At 35.2% G+C, this 16,174-nt stretch overlaps 1 protein-coding gene and 1 non-coding gene across 2 annotated transcripts; both read right to left on the minus strand.

The window, feature by feature from the left end:
• Nucleotides 1–77: 77 nt before the first annotated feature.
• LOC113324655 lies at nucleotides 78–3,351 on the minus strand. Its single transcript, XM_026572955.1, has 4 exons — nucleotides 3,348–3,351; nucleotides 2,342–2,501; nucleotides 1,950–1,999; nucleotides 78–1,790 (listed from the first exon to the last, which is right to left on the minus strand). Exons 1-4 carry the CDS (start codon nucleotides 3,349–3,351, stop codon nucleotides 1,405–1,407), a joined length of 600 nt encoding a protein of 199 aa, XP_026428740.1. The 3' UTR covers nucleotides 78–1,404.
• Nucleotides 2,524–2,595, minus strand: TRNAP-AGG. The gene has a single exon. It is a non-coding gene; the product is annotated as a tRNA-Pro (tRNA).
• Nucleotides 3,352–16,174: the final 12,823 nt, after the last annotated feature.

Raw genomic sequence — 16,174 nt, forward strand, 5'->3', positions numbered from 1 at the left:
ATGCAACATGTATAAGAAATCAAATCCTGTAATGTTTAAGAGAAGAAAAACTCACTCTGCGGAAACGAAATGCCCATTGTAATACATCACATGAATAGTTTTCGATACAGCTATGAAAATAGAACAGAGCCAACATTACATAGTAAAAGAAAAGTTCAGATTTTCTTCTTGGTACTCATTCATTCATACGCTGTAAAACAATATTTTGACTACTAATTTCATATCGGCTACAATGCAATCTATCTTATCAGGAACTACTTGGTGGTGCAGTAGATTCCTATCATCTTCCCTTCCAGAAAAGGAAATGGTGCTATACAAGACAATCATGACACTGCTGGTCAATCTTTTTTTGTTCTATTTGAAAATTTCATTCACTTATCATGACACTTGGCCGGATAAGTGCAACTAACGGCAGAGCCAGGAATCTAGGTAAGATACGAAGAAAAAAAAGTTTCATGGAAGCAAATAAGAGATCGCAAATGCTAAGCAAACCGAGTGAAAATTATCTACAAACTAATGAATTTGAAAACAAGTCTAATAAATTTAAAATTCGAAGACAAGTTCTACCTCATCAGCTTCTCTAATATCCGCCATCTTTGTCAATTAGTCTTTCACAGCTTCTTCTTCTTCTGCTCCGCTTTTCTCCGATAGCCTTCAAAGAAACAAAGGTGTTGACATGAGGAATTGTTACAATTTCATCCACACCATCATCATCCACAAGAAATTCCCAACTTGCTATTCTTGGGTTATAACAGTAAAGCCACCTCTCTAACTTTGCAAATATAACTTCGCCGTTCTTAGTTAGCAATATGGGCCAAAAACTTATCATACTCTTCTTCTTAATCATCTGGTACATTATACTGAAATCCTTGATCCAAATCTTGCTCTTATTCAAGGACCATATTTCCATATGTGGAGCTACCAAATTTTGATAATAAAAACGTAATTTGCCTCCCAACACAACAAGTCCAAAATTACTTTTGACATCAACACTCACGGCATCGGTGAAACAAGGAGGGTTTGGGACAATCTGGAACTCTTCGTTGACCAAATCAAACGAATAAATGCTAGAGCCGTCGACCCAGTAGATAGCTTCATTAGCAAAAATACCAGGCATTTCATAGCCTCCCCATGGGAAGCGTGTATTTTTGTTTCTCCACCCACAACCACTACCAAGAGTGTATACTTGGACTTGTCCCGTTACTTCGTATCCGTCAAAGAAGATTCTAACAACTTTGTACTCATTTGTGGAACGAACGTAACCAAAACCCCGAGCGACATGAGTAACCCTGGGACCACTTCGTACAGGTACATTGAGTTTAGGAAGATAAGTATGGTCTCTGGTAACAGGATTACAAATGTAGATGGGATCATTGATTGTGTCGTGGTGTCTACCTAGGCATATCAAGCCATTGCATGAGCCAACCAAGTATTCCCTTGGCATATCAAAGCACATTCGAGGATGTCTAATCTTTTTAAGTGTTGTCTTGTAGGTGTATTTCTCTTCAGTATTAATCTTATCATTGTATTTTCCCCGTAGAAAAGGGCAACTTCTTCGTAATTTCCATCCACGGTACGAGCACAAAGGAGACCGCTATCCACATTAGCAGCATCACCATCGTGAAGTTGGTTAAGCTGCCTCTGTACGTGCATGTCAGTAAAGTAAGTTCTTTTGCGAGTAAGAAGACTCAGCCAGTTTTTGCATACTTGTTTGCAGTCTAAAACGGACTCAACTGGTACCCGAGAAAAGATGTCTAACAAAATATCATACGGAAGGTGTTTGATGTGTCCTAGTAACATGGGAACAAAATTAATAAATAAATTGGACTAATAAACAAGTTCTGAAAAAAATCCATATTTGTAAGAAATTGTAAAGTTATAGCTGCAAATCATTATTTTACTTTTCTGAATGTTAATTAAAACTTAAAAAGGTTTGGAGTTGAACATACCTGACTTGCTTTTAGCCTGGACCTTAACGTCAGATGATGAATTCCCTTTGCTGATCATACCATTTGAAGCATGGGAGGAAACAAGTTGATATGAGTTTCTTTACTGCTTAGAACTCTTATCTAATCGAAAATTGAAATTTAAACATTGTTCTTCTCTCAGGAAAATCAACAAACAACTGAACTTCACAAGTTGCAAAAATTAAATTAAGAACATTTTGGGTTCGAAGAATGTAAACGTAGGTACAAAACATACATTCTCCAAAATTTGAAGGAATTCAAAAGCAATAGTAACTGAAATTGGGGAATGAAAATTCAAAATTCAGGTCAAATAAGAGTATGCAAGTTGGTGGCTGTAATTCGAAATATATTGTAATTTTGAGTTGAATAATTACCTTGTTAGCTGAAGAAACAAATTCGAGATTGAAAGGATTAGATTGCAATCTGGGTGTGTCGTAGTCGCTGGTGTACTGTACCTCGATTCACAGTTCAGGATGTTCAAAACAAAAACAAAAAAGTACAGCGGACCAGCGATAGAAGAAAGTGGTTTTTCACCTTTTCAACTAGGAAAAATAAAGGGGCAATCCGAGAATTGAACTCGGGACCTCTCGCACCCTAAGCGAGAATCATACCACTAGACCAATTGCCCTTTGGTGCTCTTTTTTATTAATAAAGCAGCTAAAGCATATGCTTGATCTATATCCCTTGCTCTCATTAACCAGACCATGGCATCCAGCAAGTCTCCTGAGTGATTACGAACAACAATGGCAGCACCAGCTTTATTTGTTTAAGGAATAATGTGTAATGCACAGTCTAGAGCATGAGCAGATGAATGACTATCCTTATTATCAATGCAACTATTTTTACCATGGATATTATGAGTATGAATGCAAATCTTATAGTCATAACAAAACTTGTTGAACTATGTTCCTAGGCAATTGAGGTTTCCCATCAAAAACTTTTGCACATTTGCTCTTCCAAATAGGCCACACTGTTATCACAGGTAAATTGAGCATCTCCCCTCTAACCTTTTGACACCAAATTATCTTTCTAAGACCATGATATTATCCAATCTTGAATACTGTTAAAATCTTAGGGCTTCCTGTATTTGACACACCAAACCAAACAGCCCTAGGAAATGGGCACATAAGTAACCAATGATCTATTGTTTCCATTCCATTATTACACATCAGACATCGAGGATTGTTCACTTTAAAAATTCCCATAAAACTAGATTCCACCGGAAGAATATTCTTAATCATCTTCCATGTAAAAAGTTGGCACTTATAAGGAACTTCCAGATGCCATATCATCAGCCACATCCTTTGTTGTTGCTCAAAAACCACCTGATTATTTTGTAGCATCAAGATAGCTTGATAGGCCGAATTTACTGTGAATTACCCATTTTTAGTTAACAACCATCTCAGTCTGTCTTCAGCTGGTTGTTGAGGAATGTGAAATAAAGTTCTATCTTGGCTCTCTGCTCCTCGGAATAGAACTATTGTAACTGATGTAATCTCCAAATTCTATTTTCATGATGTATAAAATCTGAGACTTGAAGATTAGGTTGATGATCATTTAAAAAAGGAATTTAATAGCCTTTAGCATCTACTTCACCAAACCAGTTATTTTTAAGAGCATTAATACTAGTGCCATCACCAATCTCCCATATATGGAATCTTTTAAGCAATGTCAAGCCTCTTTGAATCCCACTCCAAATACATGTACCTTTTTTCTTTACTTCTTCAGTTAGAGGATTAATATTCCTGAAGTGTCGAGCCTGCAACAGTTGAACCCATTTTGCATCCTTCTCCTGAAGCATCCTCCAAGCTAATTGTTTTAGCAAGGCTTCATTAAAAACTCTTATGTTCTTAAATCCTAATCCACCCAATATTTTTGGCTTATTTAACTCTTGTTAACCTTATTCCACCAATAATATCGTTGAAGAGCTTCCATTTTCTTGACTGATTTATCTGGAACATACTAATATCCACTAGTGGAAAATCAAAAAAAAAAAAAAATCTGCCAGAAAAAGCCTTACAACCAGTAAAAACGACTGTGGCTAAGAGCCCTAAATCAGTAGTCTAATTTCTCGAAACGACTGTTCCTGGGAGCCCATTAATACATCCAGAACGACTTCCATGAACAGATTATCAGTATTACCAATAAAAATAGCCGTTTATGTTGAACATATTTTATAAAAAAAATAAAGGTAATTCAGCTGAATCAAATGCTGATTCAGTTGAATCTAAAAATAAAAGCTGAATGACAAATAAACTAAATATTTACTTCAAAACTGTAATCAATAATTAAATTGATAGTAACTTTATAAACAAGTAAAAAATGCTAACAATTTACAGCTTCAACTATCTAAATTGCTTTTAAGTTCCAAATCTGAGAACTTCAAATTTCTATGTTCCTACTACAAGCGTAGCAACCCGAAATATTCAACACTATAAGTTACCATCTATACCTTCATTTACTGACAAACTAGTTCCGACCAGGTCCACTACCCGACAAGCTCAGTCCTTGTGTTTGTATAAATGATGTTAATAGACATTCAAGTTGTTCTTCTACTGGGGTATGTCATCCTGTAATCCATCACCATTACAAGTATACCTCACATGAGACACAACATAAACAAATCAATCTCACCATTCATACATGGCGACTAATATATAAACAGTACAGATGACCATAATCATTGGAAGCACACAAACAACAACTCCAGAGTAAACCAACAAATGAAATAGTCGGAGTAAAGATACCTTGTGAAGAGAAACCAAACCAAGGAAACTGACAATAAAAACGAAATTTCCTAATCTAGACATGATTATGATCAACTTGAATGGTCTCAAAAAGGATATAGATACATATCATATGGTTAATAATGTTGCACTTTACTGTATTATACACCCAAGGAAAGAAAACAACAGGGAGTAGATAGCTTAAATGGTCATACTAGAATCATGTGCACATTAACATCAGTTTCAGCATCAGCCTGAAAAAAGTTGGAACTGATTTATACAGGATACAAAAAATCGTATATGCCTTCAATGTTATTCGGAACCAGATAAAATAATGAGACAAGTGCATATGCGTGCAAATGAATAGAAGAAGGATGCACTATACTAGATAAGATGGTAGCTATTATTTAGTTTGTTACATCTTTAAAAATCAGTGGATACATTTCTAAAAGCATGCACTAATCTCATAAATCTTATACGAGACGAAACCATTTTCCATGTTCCTCATGTATTAATAGACTATCTCTCCTCAGAATATTACTTTAACAAATGTCGAATAATGGCGGTATTAGTGCTTGAGAAGCTTCATATTTGCCTACAATGAGAGTGTTAAAAGAGATCAATCAAAAATACAACGAGGAAAAACAAACCACCTCTTAGATTTTGATCTCTAAGACTACTAATTACTCCTCCTTCACCATATGGTTCTGTAAAAATTTAAAAGTTCATAGGACATCTGATTGAATTTCACTTGATCCTGCTCTTTCATTACCAACAGTATTTTCAGATTGCAATTGGAGTTGGTATATTAAAATCTTCCATCGATGTACACAGTGATAGAGTTTCCATGGAGTAACAAATGATTTCAAGTTAGTTATGATGTAAAAAAATGATGAAAATGAGTAAGAGAGAAGATGAAGAGTCTATAATTTTGACGCGGAGAATAGGTTTTGGTTTGGATTTTCATTCGTTTTGGAGTAAAAACTCATATGTTGTAAGAGATCTGAGAGAGAGAGGTAATAGTAAAGGAAGACCGAGATAAGGAACCAAATCTGGGAAACTAGAACCATAGAAACTAGCCCCCCACGCAGACTTAACCATAAACCTTCTATAAGTTCCATTATTTACTAAATTGCCCCTTAGTATTACGTCTTCCATGGGAACTTGTTTTATTTTGGATCATAAAAACGACTGTCTTTGGAAGCCCAAAAAATAAATAAAGGCCCGAGAAGTCTTATTTATAAATCATAATCAGACTTAAAAAATCCATTTTCCACTAGTGATCTCATTGGGAATTGTGCCATAGAACCAACCATAACTTGAATTTGTGTACTCATGCCATCCTGATTCACTAACTTTCCTTGCCACGACTGAAGCCTGTTACTCATCTTATCCAAAGAAGTATCAAAACACTCATTTTTATTCATTCCAATGAATAAAGGAATGCCCAGATATTTTTCTTTCAATGACATTCTTTGCATTCACCATTGTTGTAAGATCTTCCTTAGCCGTTTCACTCAGATTTTTACTAAAATGAATACTTGACTTGGGAATACTAACCATTTAACCAGATACTTCACAAAATTGATTGATAATCTTCATCAAATTAACCACCGATTTTCTAGAGGAAGATGAGAATAAGATAAATCATCAACGAAAAAAGATGTGAAATTTTTGGACTTGTAATATCTGGTTGTAAAGGAGAGATTAAACCTTTGTTCTCCGCATCTTGTAACATCTTACTAAGATCCTCCATGCATAGAATAAAAATATAAGGATATAGAGGATCTCCTTGTCGAAGACCACGAGAAGGAGTGAATGAAGGAGTAGGTGAGCCATTCAGAAGAATTGATATAGATGAAGTATTGATGCATTGGTTGATTAACTGACACCATTTATCATTGAATCCTAGGTGTTGCATGACCTTCAAAATGAATCCCCATCTATTCTATAGAAAGCCTTCGCCATGTCAACTTAATTGCCACTGCCCCTGTAAAATCCTTAGTCATGTTCATATAATTAATCACCTCATGCGCAATTATAGTGTTATCCAATATATTACTATCAGGCATATAAGCTGCTTGCCAAGGAGAAATAATTTTACTAAGATATTTCTTCAGTGTACTAGCCAATGTCTTGGAAATGACTTTATATGCTATGTTACGTAGGCTATATGACGAAATTCAGAAGGAGTTTCAACACATATCTTTTTTGGAATTAACACCTGATAAGTATAATTAAGTTGCTTGAGTAAATGACATGTTCTGAATAAATGAGAAACCATAGCCACCAAATCATCTGCTAATTGATCCCAATAGGTTTTATAAAACCCTTCCTGAAAGCCATCAATGCCTTGTGAATCCCAAGCATTAATCTGAAACACCACTTTCTTAATCTCTTGCCTTGTAGGAATCTTTGTGAGCTCTTCATTCTCTTCCTTAGTGATGCAAGGAGTAATCAATTGAAAAATATATGAGTCTTGCGATGGGTTATTAGAGGTAGTGATAGTACTGAAATGATTCACAAGAAGTTGTTGAATTTCCTCTCTAGAAGTATACCAGTGGCCCTTATCATCTCTAATAGAATCTATTTGATTGTGTCGTCTTCTGAAACTGGTATTGGCATGAAAAACTTGGTATTTCTATCTTGATTTTGAAGAATTTTATCCCTTGATTTTTGTAAAGCAATATATGCGCGAACTTGATACTAATGTTGAAGTTCCAATTGCAAGTCAGTAATAACCCTATGATCCACCACCAATGAGTTTTGAGATTATTGAATCCTTTTCTGCATATCTTGAATTTTATCAACAACATTACTAAAAGTTAATTTTTTATATATTTTAATTCCTTGACGAATATTGTTTAGCTTCTTAGTAAATTTGGCAGCAGGAGATCCAGTTGTTTCAGCTTTCCACTCCTCATGAATCATCTTCTTGAAAAACTCATGTTTAGTCCATGTCTCATATAAACAAAAAGGTTTATATAATTTATAAGATTGAGGGTTAGTATATAATAAAATTGGGCATGATCAGAACCTAGAGGAATGAGATTATTGATTATAGCATTAGGGGAAAAGGAGACTCATTAGAAGATAAAGCTTCATCCAATATGGTCTGAACAAAATGAATACCTTTCATATTATTAGACCGAGTAAAAGGGTTGCTTGTGAATGGAACTTCTTGTAAACCAAACTGAGTTATTGTTTGATATATGATATTAGGTGATGAATTTTTATGCATGGAATATGATTGTATGTCATAACAGGACAAGGTTACATTAAGATCTCCTATAATCACCCATTAGAGATTCATATGCATACTCATCTCAGTTGTACACTACCATTGTTAATTTATTTCCTTATCATAACAAGAACTATACATACAAGTAAGAACCCATTGTTGATTTGTAGGACCAGTATGAACGATGAAGTTTACCACAGTATCGGTAAAATACATTAACTTAATTTTAAATCCATCCTTCTGTATCACCGCCAAACCCCCAGCCCTAATCTTATTATTGTGACACCAAATATTTGTATAATTCAAGTCATGCAAAACAAAGCTTTCTTGTTTTGTTGTTTGGTTTCAGATAAAAATATTATATCAGGACTATATTGGATGATACAATCCTTTAAATATTGTCTAGTATGTTTACTACCTAGACCTTGAACATTCCATTGAAAAAATCTCACGTTTGTGAACCTAAACAACTTAAAGACCTTTTTATTCCAACTAAGAATCTTAACTGGAAACTGAAAAAAGAGAAAACAAGGAATACTATAAACCCAGAAGTAAAACCAAAAGAAATAGGATAGAAATTGAACCTGGTCTTCCTGCTCTGTATATAGGTTCCCAACATTATGTTGAACAAGGTTGACCCAATCACCCGTCTGAGAATACGGCATGTATAAACTTGGATGCATATCATGTTATACATTGTGATCATCCTGTGGCACATAGTCCTCTTAATATTTACTTTCCATTTGCTCATCTTGAACCTGAGAGAAATGAACACTGGCATGGAGACTACTTGTTCCTAAGCTTTCTCTAATCCTTTTAGGTCTTCGAGATGTTGATGGTTCAGGAGCACCAACAGACTGAGTGTAAATTGTTGAGACATGAAAACCATCTTCTGGGATTTGATAGTGTCTCTTCTCTAAACTATTTTTTCCCCTTGACTTCTTCGGTGATATTAAAATCTTTTCTCCTTGCCTATATTTTGGATTGTTCTTTCTTGGATCAATAACTTCTCCAAACTTGAATCTATAGCTTGCAATGGTCTACACATGATATTTTTTGTCTGAGCACTGAGATTCATCATGATCGTAAGACATTCTGGACAAATCTTTCGCGGGTGTTGTTAAAAATAAATAGGAATCCATTTTGTTACTTTTGATTAGGGATGGCAATTCGCCCCACCCAAACCTATCCTCGTAAACAGGGATGGGATCGGGTACAGGTAATCCCCGAACTTAGTTATGCAGGATGGGGTGGGGATTGGATTTAAGGTCCGCATCCCATACCCTCTGCTACCTATTATATGTAGGATTTAAAAAATTTATTAAAAGGTGTTATGATAGATTTTATTTATTATTTCGTTCAATGTTCATAAAAAATCTACCAACTATACGATGTACATAAAGTATTTTTGTAACTTGTATTTTTGAAACTCACTCATACAAATTATACTACAGATGATCGATCTTACAATGTTAACTATATTTTCTTTTAATCCACATATATAATCAATCTTATTGGATTATAACCAAGATTGAGAAGAATAAAAACTTTGTACTTTATAGTTTTATTGTTGATATAATTTCTTTTTGCACTTTTGGCTTCAATTTGGATATGCGTGATAGCAATTTGTTGGATTGTGACATAGTTTTTTCGTAAATCATAGGTAACCCACGAGAAACCATCTCCTATGGGTATTTTCCATACCCGTCCATGTCCCAGTTCTTATGATAATGGGTAGGAATGGGTTTTTATTTTTTGAACGGGGTATGGGATGGATTCAAGGTCCCCGTCCCATACCCGCTCCATTGACATCCATATTTTTGCTGCATTCTCGGTTATTAGACCTCTTAGCATATAATTTGAAATATTAAATTCAATTAGAATACTTACAGAATTATAAATATTCTCAGTCATTCTCATCCCAGTAACCAACTGCACATGGTTTATATTGTTATTTCTCCAAACGGAAGATAGAAAGTATCCTTTTCCCCATAAAATCTTCGGGAGACAGCAAAAACAAGTGGTTCGTCAAATCCAACCACTGAACTATTGATCGCAACTAACTAACCCTGTAATATCGACTATCTTGCATATTTTGGGTACTTCTTTTCCCAATGGTTATAAGTCAATTTTACCCGGTGACATTCCTAGCTTAAGTAGACTCATGGTGTAACACCCAATGTTTTTAGCATGGCGTATGCTGAAAGATGCGCCATGGGCTGAGATGAAGCTTCATCCAAAGCTTTCGTCACTTGGTAAGCAGTAGATTGGATTAAGACCAATGTCGCGTCAAATGGCGCATTATGTTTGCCAAATGGCTAAGGGACAAATCTCGCATCAAATGATGCATTAGGCCAGTTGGGTAGATGGCCTTGAGCTTGCAGCATAATCATTGCATATTATGGAGCTATTGGCCTAGAGCCAATATCGCACAATCATTGTGTATCAGGCCAGAGAGGGTTGGCCGAACGAATATTGACCAATCATTGTACGTAGGCGTAATCATTGCACATGAATAGTGAAGCAAGCATGTCAATATGGTTCCCTTTCCATACTTGTAGAAATGTCAATAAGACATATATAGGGAGGGGTGGCGAGTTGAAGGTGCACTAGCGGACCATGCACCAAGTAAGCTTCATAGCTTAGCCGGAAGATTATAAATGATGCCTAAGGCTCATTTATAGTTGCGTAGCCTTGGGAAAAGGGAATTTAATTCTTAGGCATCACTATGCCATGTTGCGGACCCGATGATGCATAATCATTGTGCATCTTGACGGAATGGCCTATACGGACCAGGCCTTTACCATTTTTGTTAGGTTAACTCCTTGCAAACGAGTTGGATTTAGTTATTGTCCCTTCGTGGATGAACTACGGTATGTGCTTTATCCCTTTAGAGTAGGTTAGGGTACGTAGGCATCCGCAATGAGTTGCAGCATTGTCGGGCCAGCACTTTGTCGCTCATATTATCTATTTGAGAGATGATTGCGGCACGTTGGCCCCTCGTATCATCTAAGCTCGGTAGTTTGATGCAAATATGATTGTGTCCAGATTTGATGCGGATAGTTGCATGCCATCCAGTGGATGCTCATACTTCCTATCAAGCCGTTCAACTTAGGCATGTAGCAATGGCGCATTGGTCATGGCCTCGAAAGTGAGCTACATCTATATGCAAGTTAGCGGAGCTTGCATAAGCCTAAGGAAAGTACGGCATGAGGCCTGCAATGGCCTATGCATAAGCCCAAGGCATGCCTTTTTCCTGTACAAGACTCGGCAGTATGACAGTTGCTCAGCTAGATAAGAAATTCAGTGATGAATTCCCTACGTTGAGGCAAAGCCAGTGATGCATGCGAGATGCATTGGCTTTGGCCTTATGGCCTTACACTCTTTTGCGGATAAGGGTAAGTTGGAACAGTGTGGAAGCTAAATTAGTCGCATCATGCTCCACGAGCATTGCTTGCAAGGGAAAATGGACGTGCATTTTCCTAGATTTGAGGCTAATAATTAGTGTTTTCTAATAATTTCTAGACCATGACATATACCTGTCCAGACCAACTCTGTTAAGACACCACGTCAGTTGAAGGATTAGATTGACAAGAAGAAGAAAATTATAATGAAAATTTGAACCAATAAATCATCATGTTGATTGAGCATGCTCCAAGATAATTTGGTAAGAAGTTTCATATTAAGAATGTAAGATATTCTAATAACCAAAACTCCTAAAGATTTTTGGAAGAACAGTATTCACCCATATTTTAGGATACACCCCACCACCTCCACTTTTTTTGTTTAGTACCCCACCAAAAATTTGTTTGACCATAATCCATTCATTTTATCATTGAGAAAACTACTAAATGGTGATTAGTTATATTACCTATCATAGATTGGTTTAAGATATTCCTACCATGGGAGCTAGAAACTTACCTTTTTCGCACAGGCATATAACCTTTGTATTATCTATCAAATGAGCAAAGGACTGAGATTTGTTCATTTACGAAAGAAGCGGAACCTCCAAGTACTTTTCCTGCAAACCCAGTCTTTTAATCTGCAAAATCTTTAAAACAGTATTTCTGAATCGAGTCGAACCTTTTTATTGATTTGTAGTTCCTCTGAATTGTATTAGTCAACTTTTTTGGACCGAGTCCAACTGAATCGTTAAGTTTTTGAAAGAAAATTTTATTATATCAAAAAATGTAAAGGAGGGGATTAAACCACATGAACTCAAGCTTATAAGGGAAGACTTCAAAACCATTTTTCCACATTGACAATGGAATAAATCAATCTGATACGTGCAAATAAAGAATATATACATACATGAACGATACTTGTTGGGTTATTGCTCATATTGAGGTATTGCTTTATAGAACTAAGAATCTACGAAAAGCAACAGAGAAAAAGAATTTATCCTGATTTACTTAGATATAGGACACGGAATATATATCTTGATTACTTGGATATAGGACACATAAAATTTAGCCTGATTTACTTGGATATATGCAAAAACACCTACAATGAATTATTTTCAACATATTTTGGGTAGGTAAATATGAACTCAATTTAGAAGAACATAAGGATCATAGTAAGTGATGTGGGAGGATAATATACCTCTACCTCTTTCAGAAAACCTTTTGGGTCCGTAATGACGATCCAGCCTAGTTGCTAACCGAAAAATATTGGTTTTTGATGATTATGATGATTTTTTATTTATTTATTACCTCATTACTACATATAAGGTTGTTTTATAGTTTTACCATGAATCTTCAAGTCGTTATTCAATATACAATTTGATCTTAACAATGAAAACGAGTCACGTCATGAGTCACGATTTCAATTCATTGTTCACTAGGATAAGTAACCCCACTGACTTGTTTAAATTTTGGTTGCCTTCGAAATTATATATATAGAAAAAACGATTAATTATTTTTTGAATTGTCGATAATCGATGATATTTTATTTTGAATATAAAAAATAAAAAAAATCAGTTGGTGGAGATAAAATATAAATTAAATAATAGATTATAGTTTCAGGCTATAGTATTAGGGATTAATGAAGGGTAATTTGGTAATTATCTAATTTAGATACCCATATCCTCCATCTTGGGAACAAAATTTGGATAAGCATCTTATTAGCCAGGTTTTTATACGAGCATATATCATTTAGCCAGAAGAATATTCTGCCAAAAAAATATTTAAACTATCTTAAGTTTGGTTCTATAGCAATTACTTGACCCACAATTTCTCTGATCTTTGTGACTGCAGTGCGTTTAGGTAAATGTATTTCGATTGAATCCAGAATTGTTGGAATCCCTAGTGCTTGCTAGTGTACATGCCTGGTATGTAATCATGAATAATCGGAAGTTTCTTGTTAATACTCTATGGACGTTATTCAATCACCTTATCCAGTAGAGTCCAATTACTGAATTTAAAGATGATAAAGATGTTATGATCGATTTCCAGTATTTTAGGATCTTCAGAAGACATGAAAGGCCATGTGAAATGAATAAACTTTTCAAAAATATTCTTCTTTATATACTTCCTTCGATAACCTTACCAATAGCACTTGCTTCCCAGGTGGTATCTTCTTATTTTGTTTCATTGTTATTATCCTGTTGAAATAAACAACTTCACTTGTATCTACCAGATCTAGAGTAGCTTGCCTAAACTAGTTTTTCTCTGTATCCTTTCATTGTTGTGATAAAAAAAGGTTTTAGGGGTTACAATGCTTGGATGAATAAACCAAGAAGTATTAAAGGATAAATGATGATGGCTAGGGTTGCAAGGAAAAAAATGCATGTGTAGAATCTATTTTAAAAGGGTAAGTGTAGTTGGTCATTGACCAGCCGAGAATAATTAGAAAACATATTTTTCGGTTGAGACTGTTTTTCTGTTTTTTGAATATTTTTGAGTTGAGCAAAAAGCGGGATTCATTAATGAAGCAATTCATTGAGCTATTACTAATATGTCTTTACTCATTATTCAGCAAAATTACCTTATGGAAGTTAATAATGGTAAGAGGACTAAAATTTGGCGGGATAAGTTCAGATTTCACTGGTCTCTCTTACCCTCCAGTCCCTATGAATGATATGTTCAGATTCTATGAAGATGTTATGGAGTTGCCCATTCCTGACAGCAATTCTTGCAACATAAATGTCTTGGGACGATTGTTTGATGCATCTACTTTATCCAAAATTCAAAGTATGTTTCTGGACATTTCTAGAGAAGGTGTAATGGTATGGATGCTTGCAAAAGATAGTAAATTATATGTTAAGAGCACTTATAATAAGCTCCTGCAATATGGAAGGATTTATGGGGCACTAACATAGCTCATATAATTAAATCTTTTATATGGAAATGTATCAGAGAAATAAATTCAACTAGAGCAAGCCTAGCTATTTATAATAGCAGCATAGAAACTCAATTACTGTTACGGAACAGGGGAAAAGATAATTGAGCATTTACTTTTGGATTGTAGACATACAAGAGCTGTTTGGAGAGGGTTCAACATCAACATAGATGCAGTAAGAAGCAGCCGCTCTAATGTCTCGGAATAGGTTACAAGCTGGTGTGGTTTTACACCCTTATGATTGGTGCATCGAGTATATGGAAGTACAAATGTGATTAAGTCTTTCTTGGAGATCTTAATCCTCGTAATTCTGTTCATAAAGCAAACTTTTATTTAGGGTCACGTCTGCATGAAACTAGCATCATTATTTCATCTGCAAGTAATCATAGACTATCACAATGGCAACCATAAACTAATAAACTAGGTATTGTTAAGATTATAAATAATATTGATGCATCATTTGATTAATGTTGATGGCAACCATATACCATCACAAGGAATTATTAAGACTAATGTTGATGCATCATTTGATCAATTAACTAATAAACTAGGTATATGACTAGTTATCCGTGATTATACAGGGACTTGTGGAGGGATCAAAGGCCGTTACGCATATGGAGTCTTACAGGGGGTTAGTCCTCGAGTGATTTCGGGGGAGTTGAGTGTATTTTAAATCTCAGGGATTTTGAGAGAGTGTAGGGAGTTTGAGAGAGTTTTGTGTTTTTGAGTTCAGGGAGTGTAGGGAGTTTGAGAGAGTTTATTAAAGGGAGTTTGAGAGAGTTCACTCCTAACTCATTCTCTTTTAAGAAACAATAAACCCTTATTTGCAAATAACATTGATCTTTAATCAAAAGAAAAAAATAAATGAAAATGATCATATCTCTGTATCAATAGTATGTTATTTTGTGCAACGAGATAATTTTTTTTCCCTTCAATTTAACGGTCTCCATACAATTCTAACTCCCTTTGTTCACGAACATTTTCTCACATATCATCCGCTATACTCTTTCTCCATGCATTAGCTTCTTGACGTTGTTGTTCTTGAGTTTATTGTGTCAAAATTTCATCGTCATTTACAAGTGTTGATGGATGGCTATCTTCCTCTTCCTAGTAAGAAGTTGTGTGCGCCTGCACAAGCTGTCATTATCTCCGCTTGCACCTGATACGGAAATGGAGGTTGAGACTTAAAGATCAAGAAACGAGACTTCACAACACCGAACAATCTTTCTACTACATTCCTCAAAGAAGCATGACGCATGTTAAATAATTCTTCAGCCTTTTTCGCATGATTACCCATACCAGAAAATAAATAAAGGATAAAGCATGAATTAGAACTCTGCACAAAATAGAAGAAAAAAATATCAAATTTAGTTTTCAGTAAGTAACACACACATACCTCAAAGTAATTGTTCCACATCTCTTCGGATCCAGTAATCATCTTGTTAGCATCATCCCAACCGAATCCAGAAGTACAAGATTTAAACAAATCCTGGTATTGACCAAATCTAGTATTTAGCCATCTATGTTTCCCTTTATAGTTCTCAAAAGATTTGTCACAACCACATGCTTGGTTAATTTTTGGAAGTATCTCCTCTTCCACTATTCTCTTACTAAAACATCCACTAGTGTCTTTCTTCTTCTCAAGTGTAGCTTCTACCAACAGTTCCAATAATTTCTCAGTCTCTCGAGTTGTCCATTGTTTGTAATTCGTAGTCACTTCCGTTTCCGGTTCTGTATTCTTATTCTTCCTAACATTCTTTTTCTTCTTGTTGTTTTCAGCAGGTTGGCTGGATTTTTCCATTCTATGGTGTGACATGTTAGATACATTAGTACTTAGACTAATACTAGAACTTAACAAAGCAAGGATAGTAATAACACCAAATAGTCTAATGTAAACATGA

This window comes from Papaver somniferum, chromosome 1, assembly GCF_003573695.1.
Source record: "Papaver somniferum cultivar HN1 chromosome 1, ASM357369v1, whole genome shotgun sequence".
NCBI classification, from domain to species: domain Eukaryota; kingdom Viridiplantae; phylum Streptophyta; class Magnoliopsida; order Ranunculales; family Papaveraceae; genus Papaver; species Papaver somniferum.

Coding starts and splice junctions, on each gene's coding strand:
- LOC113324655 (XM_026572955.1), bottom strand. Junction 2,000..2,341: donor TTGTTTCTTCAGCTAACAAG/GTAATTATTCAA, acceptor TGGTATGATCAG/CAAAGGGAATTCATCATCTG. Junction 1,791..1,949: donor CCAGGCTAAAAGCAAGTCAG/GTATGTTCAACT, acceptor CCATGTTACTAG/GACACATCAAACACCTTCCG.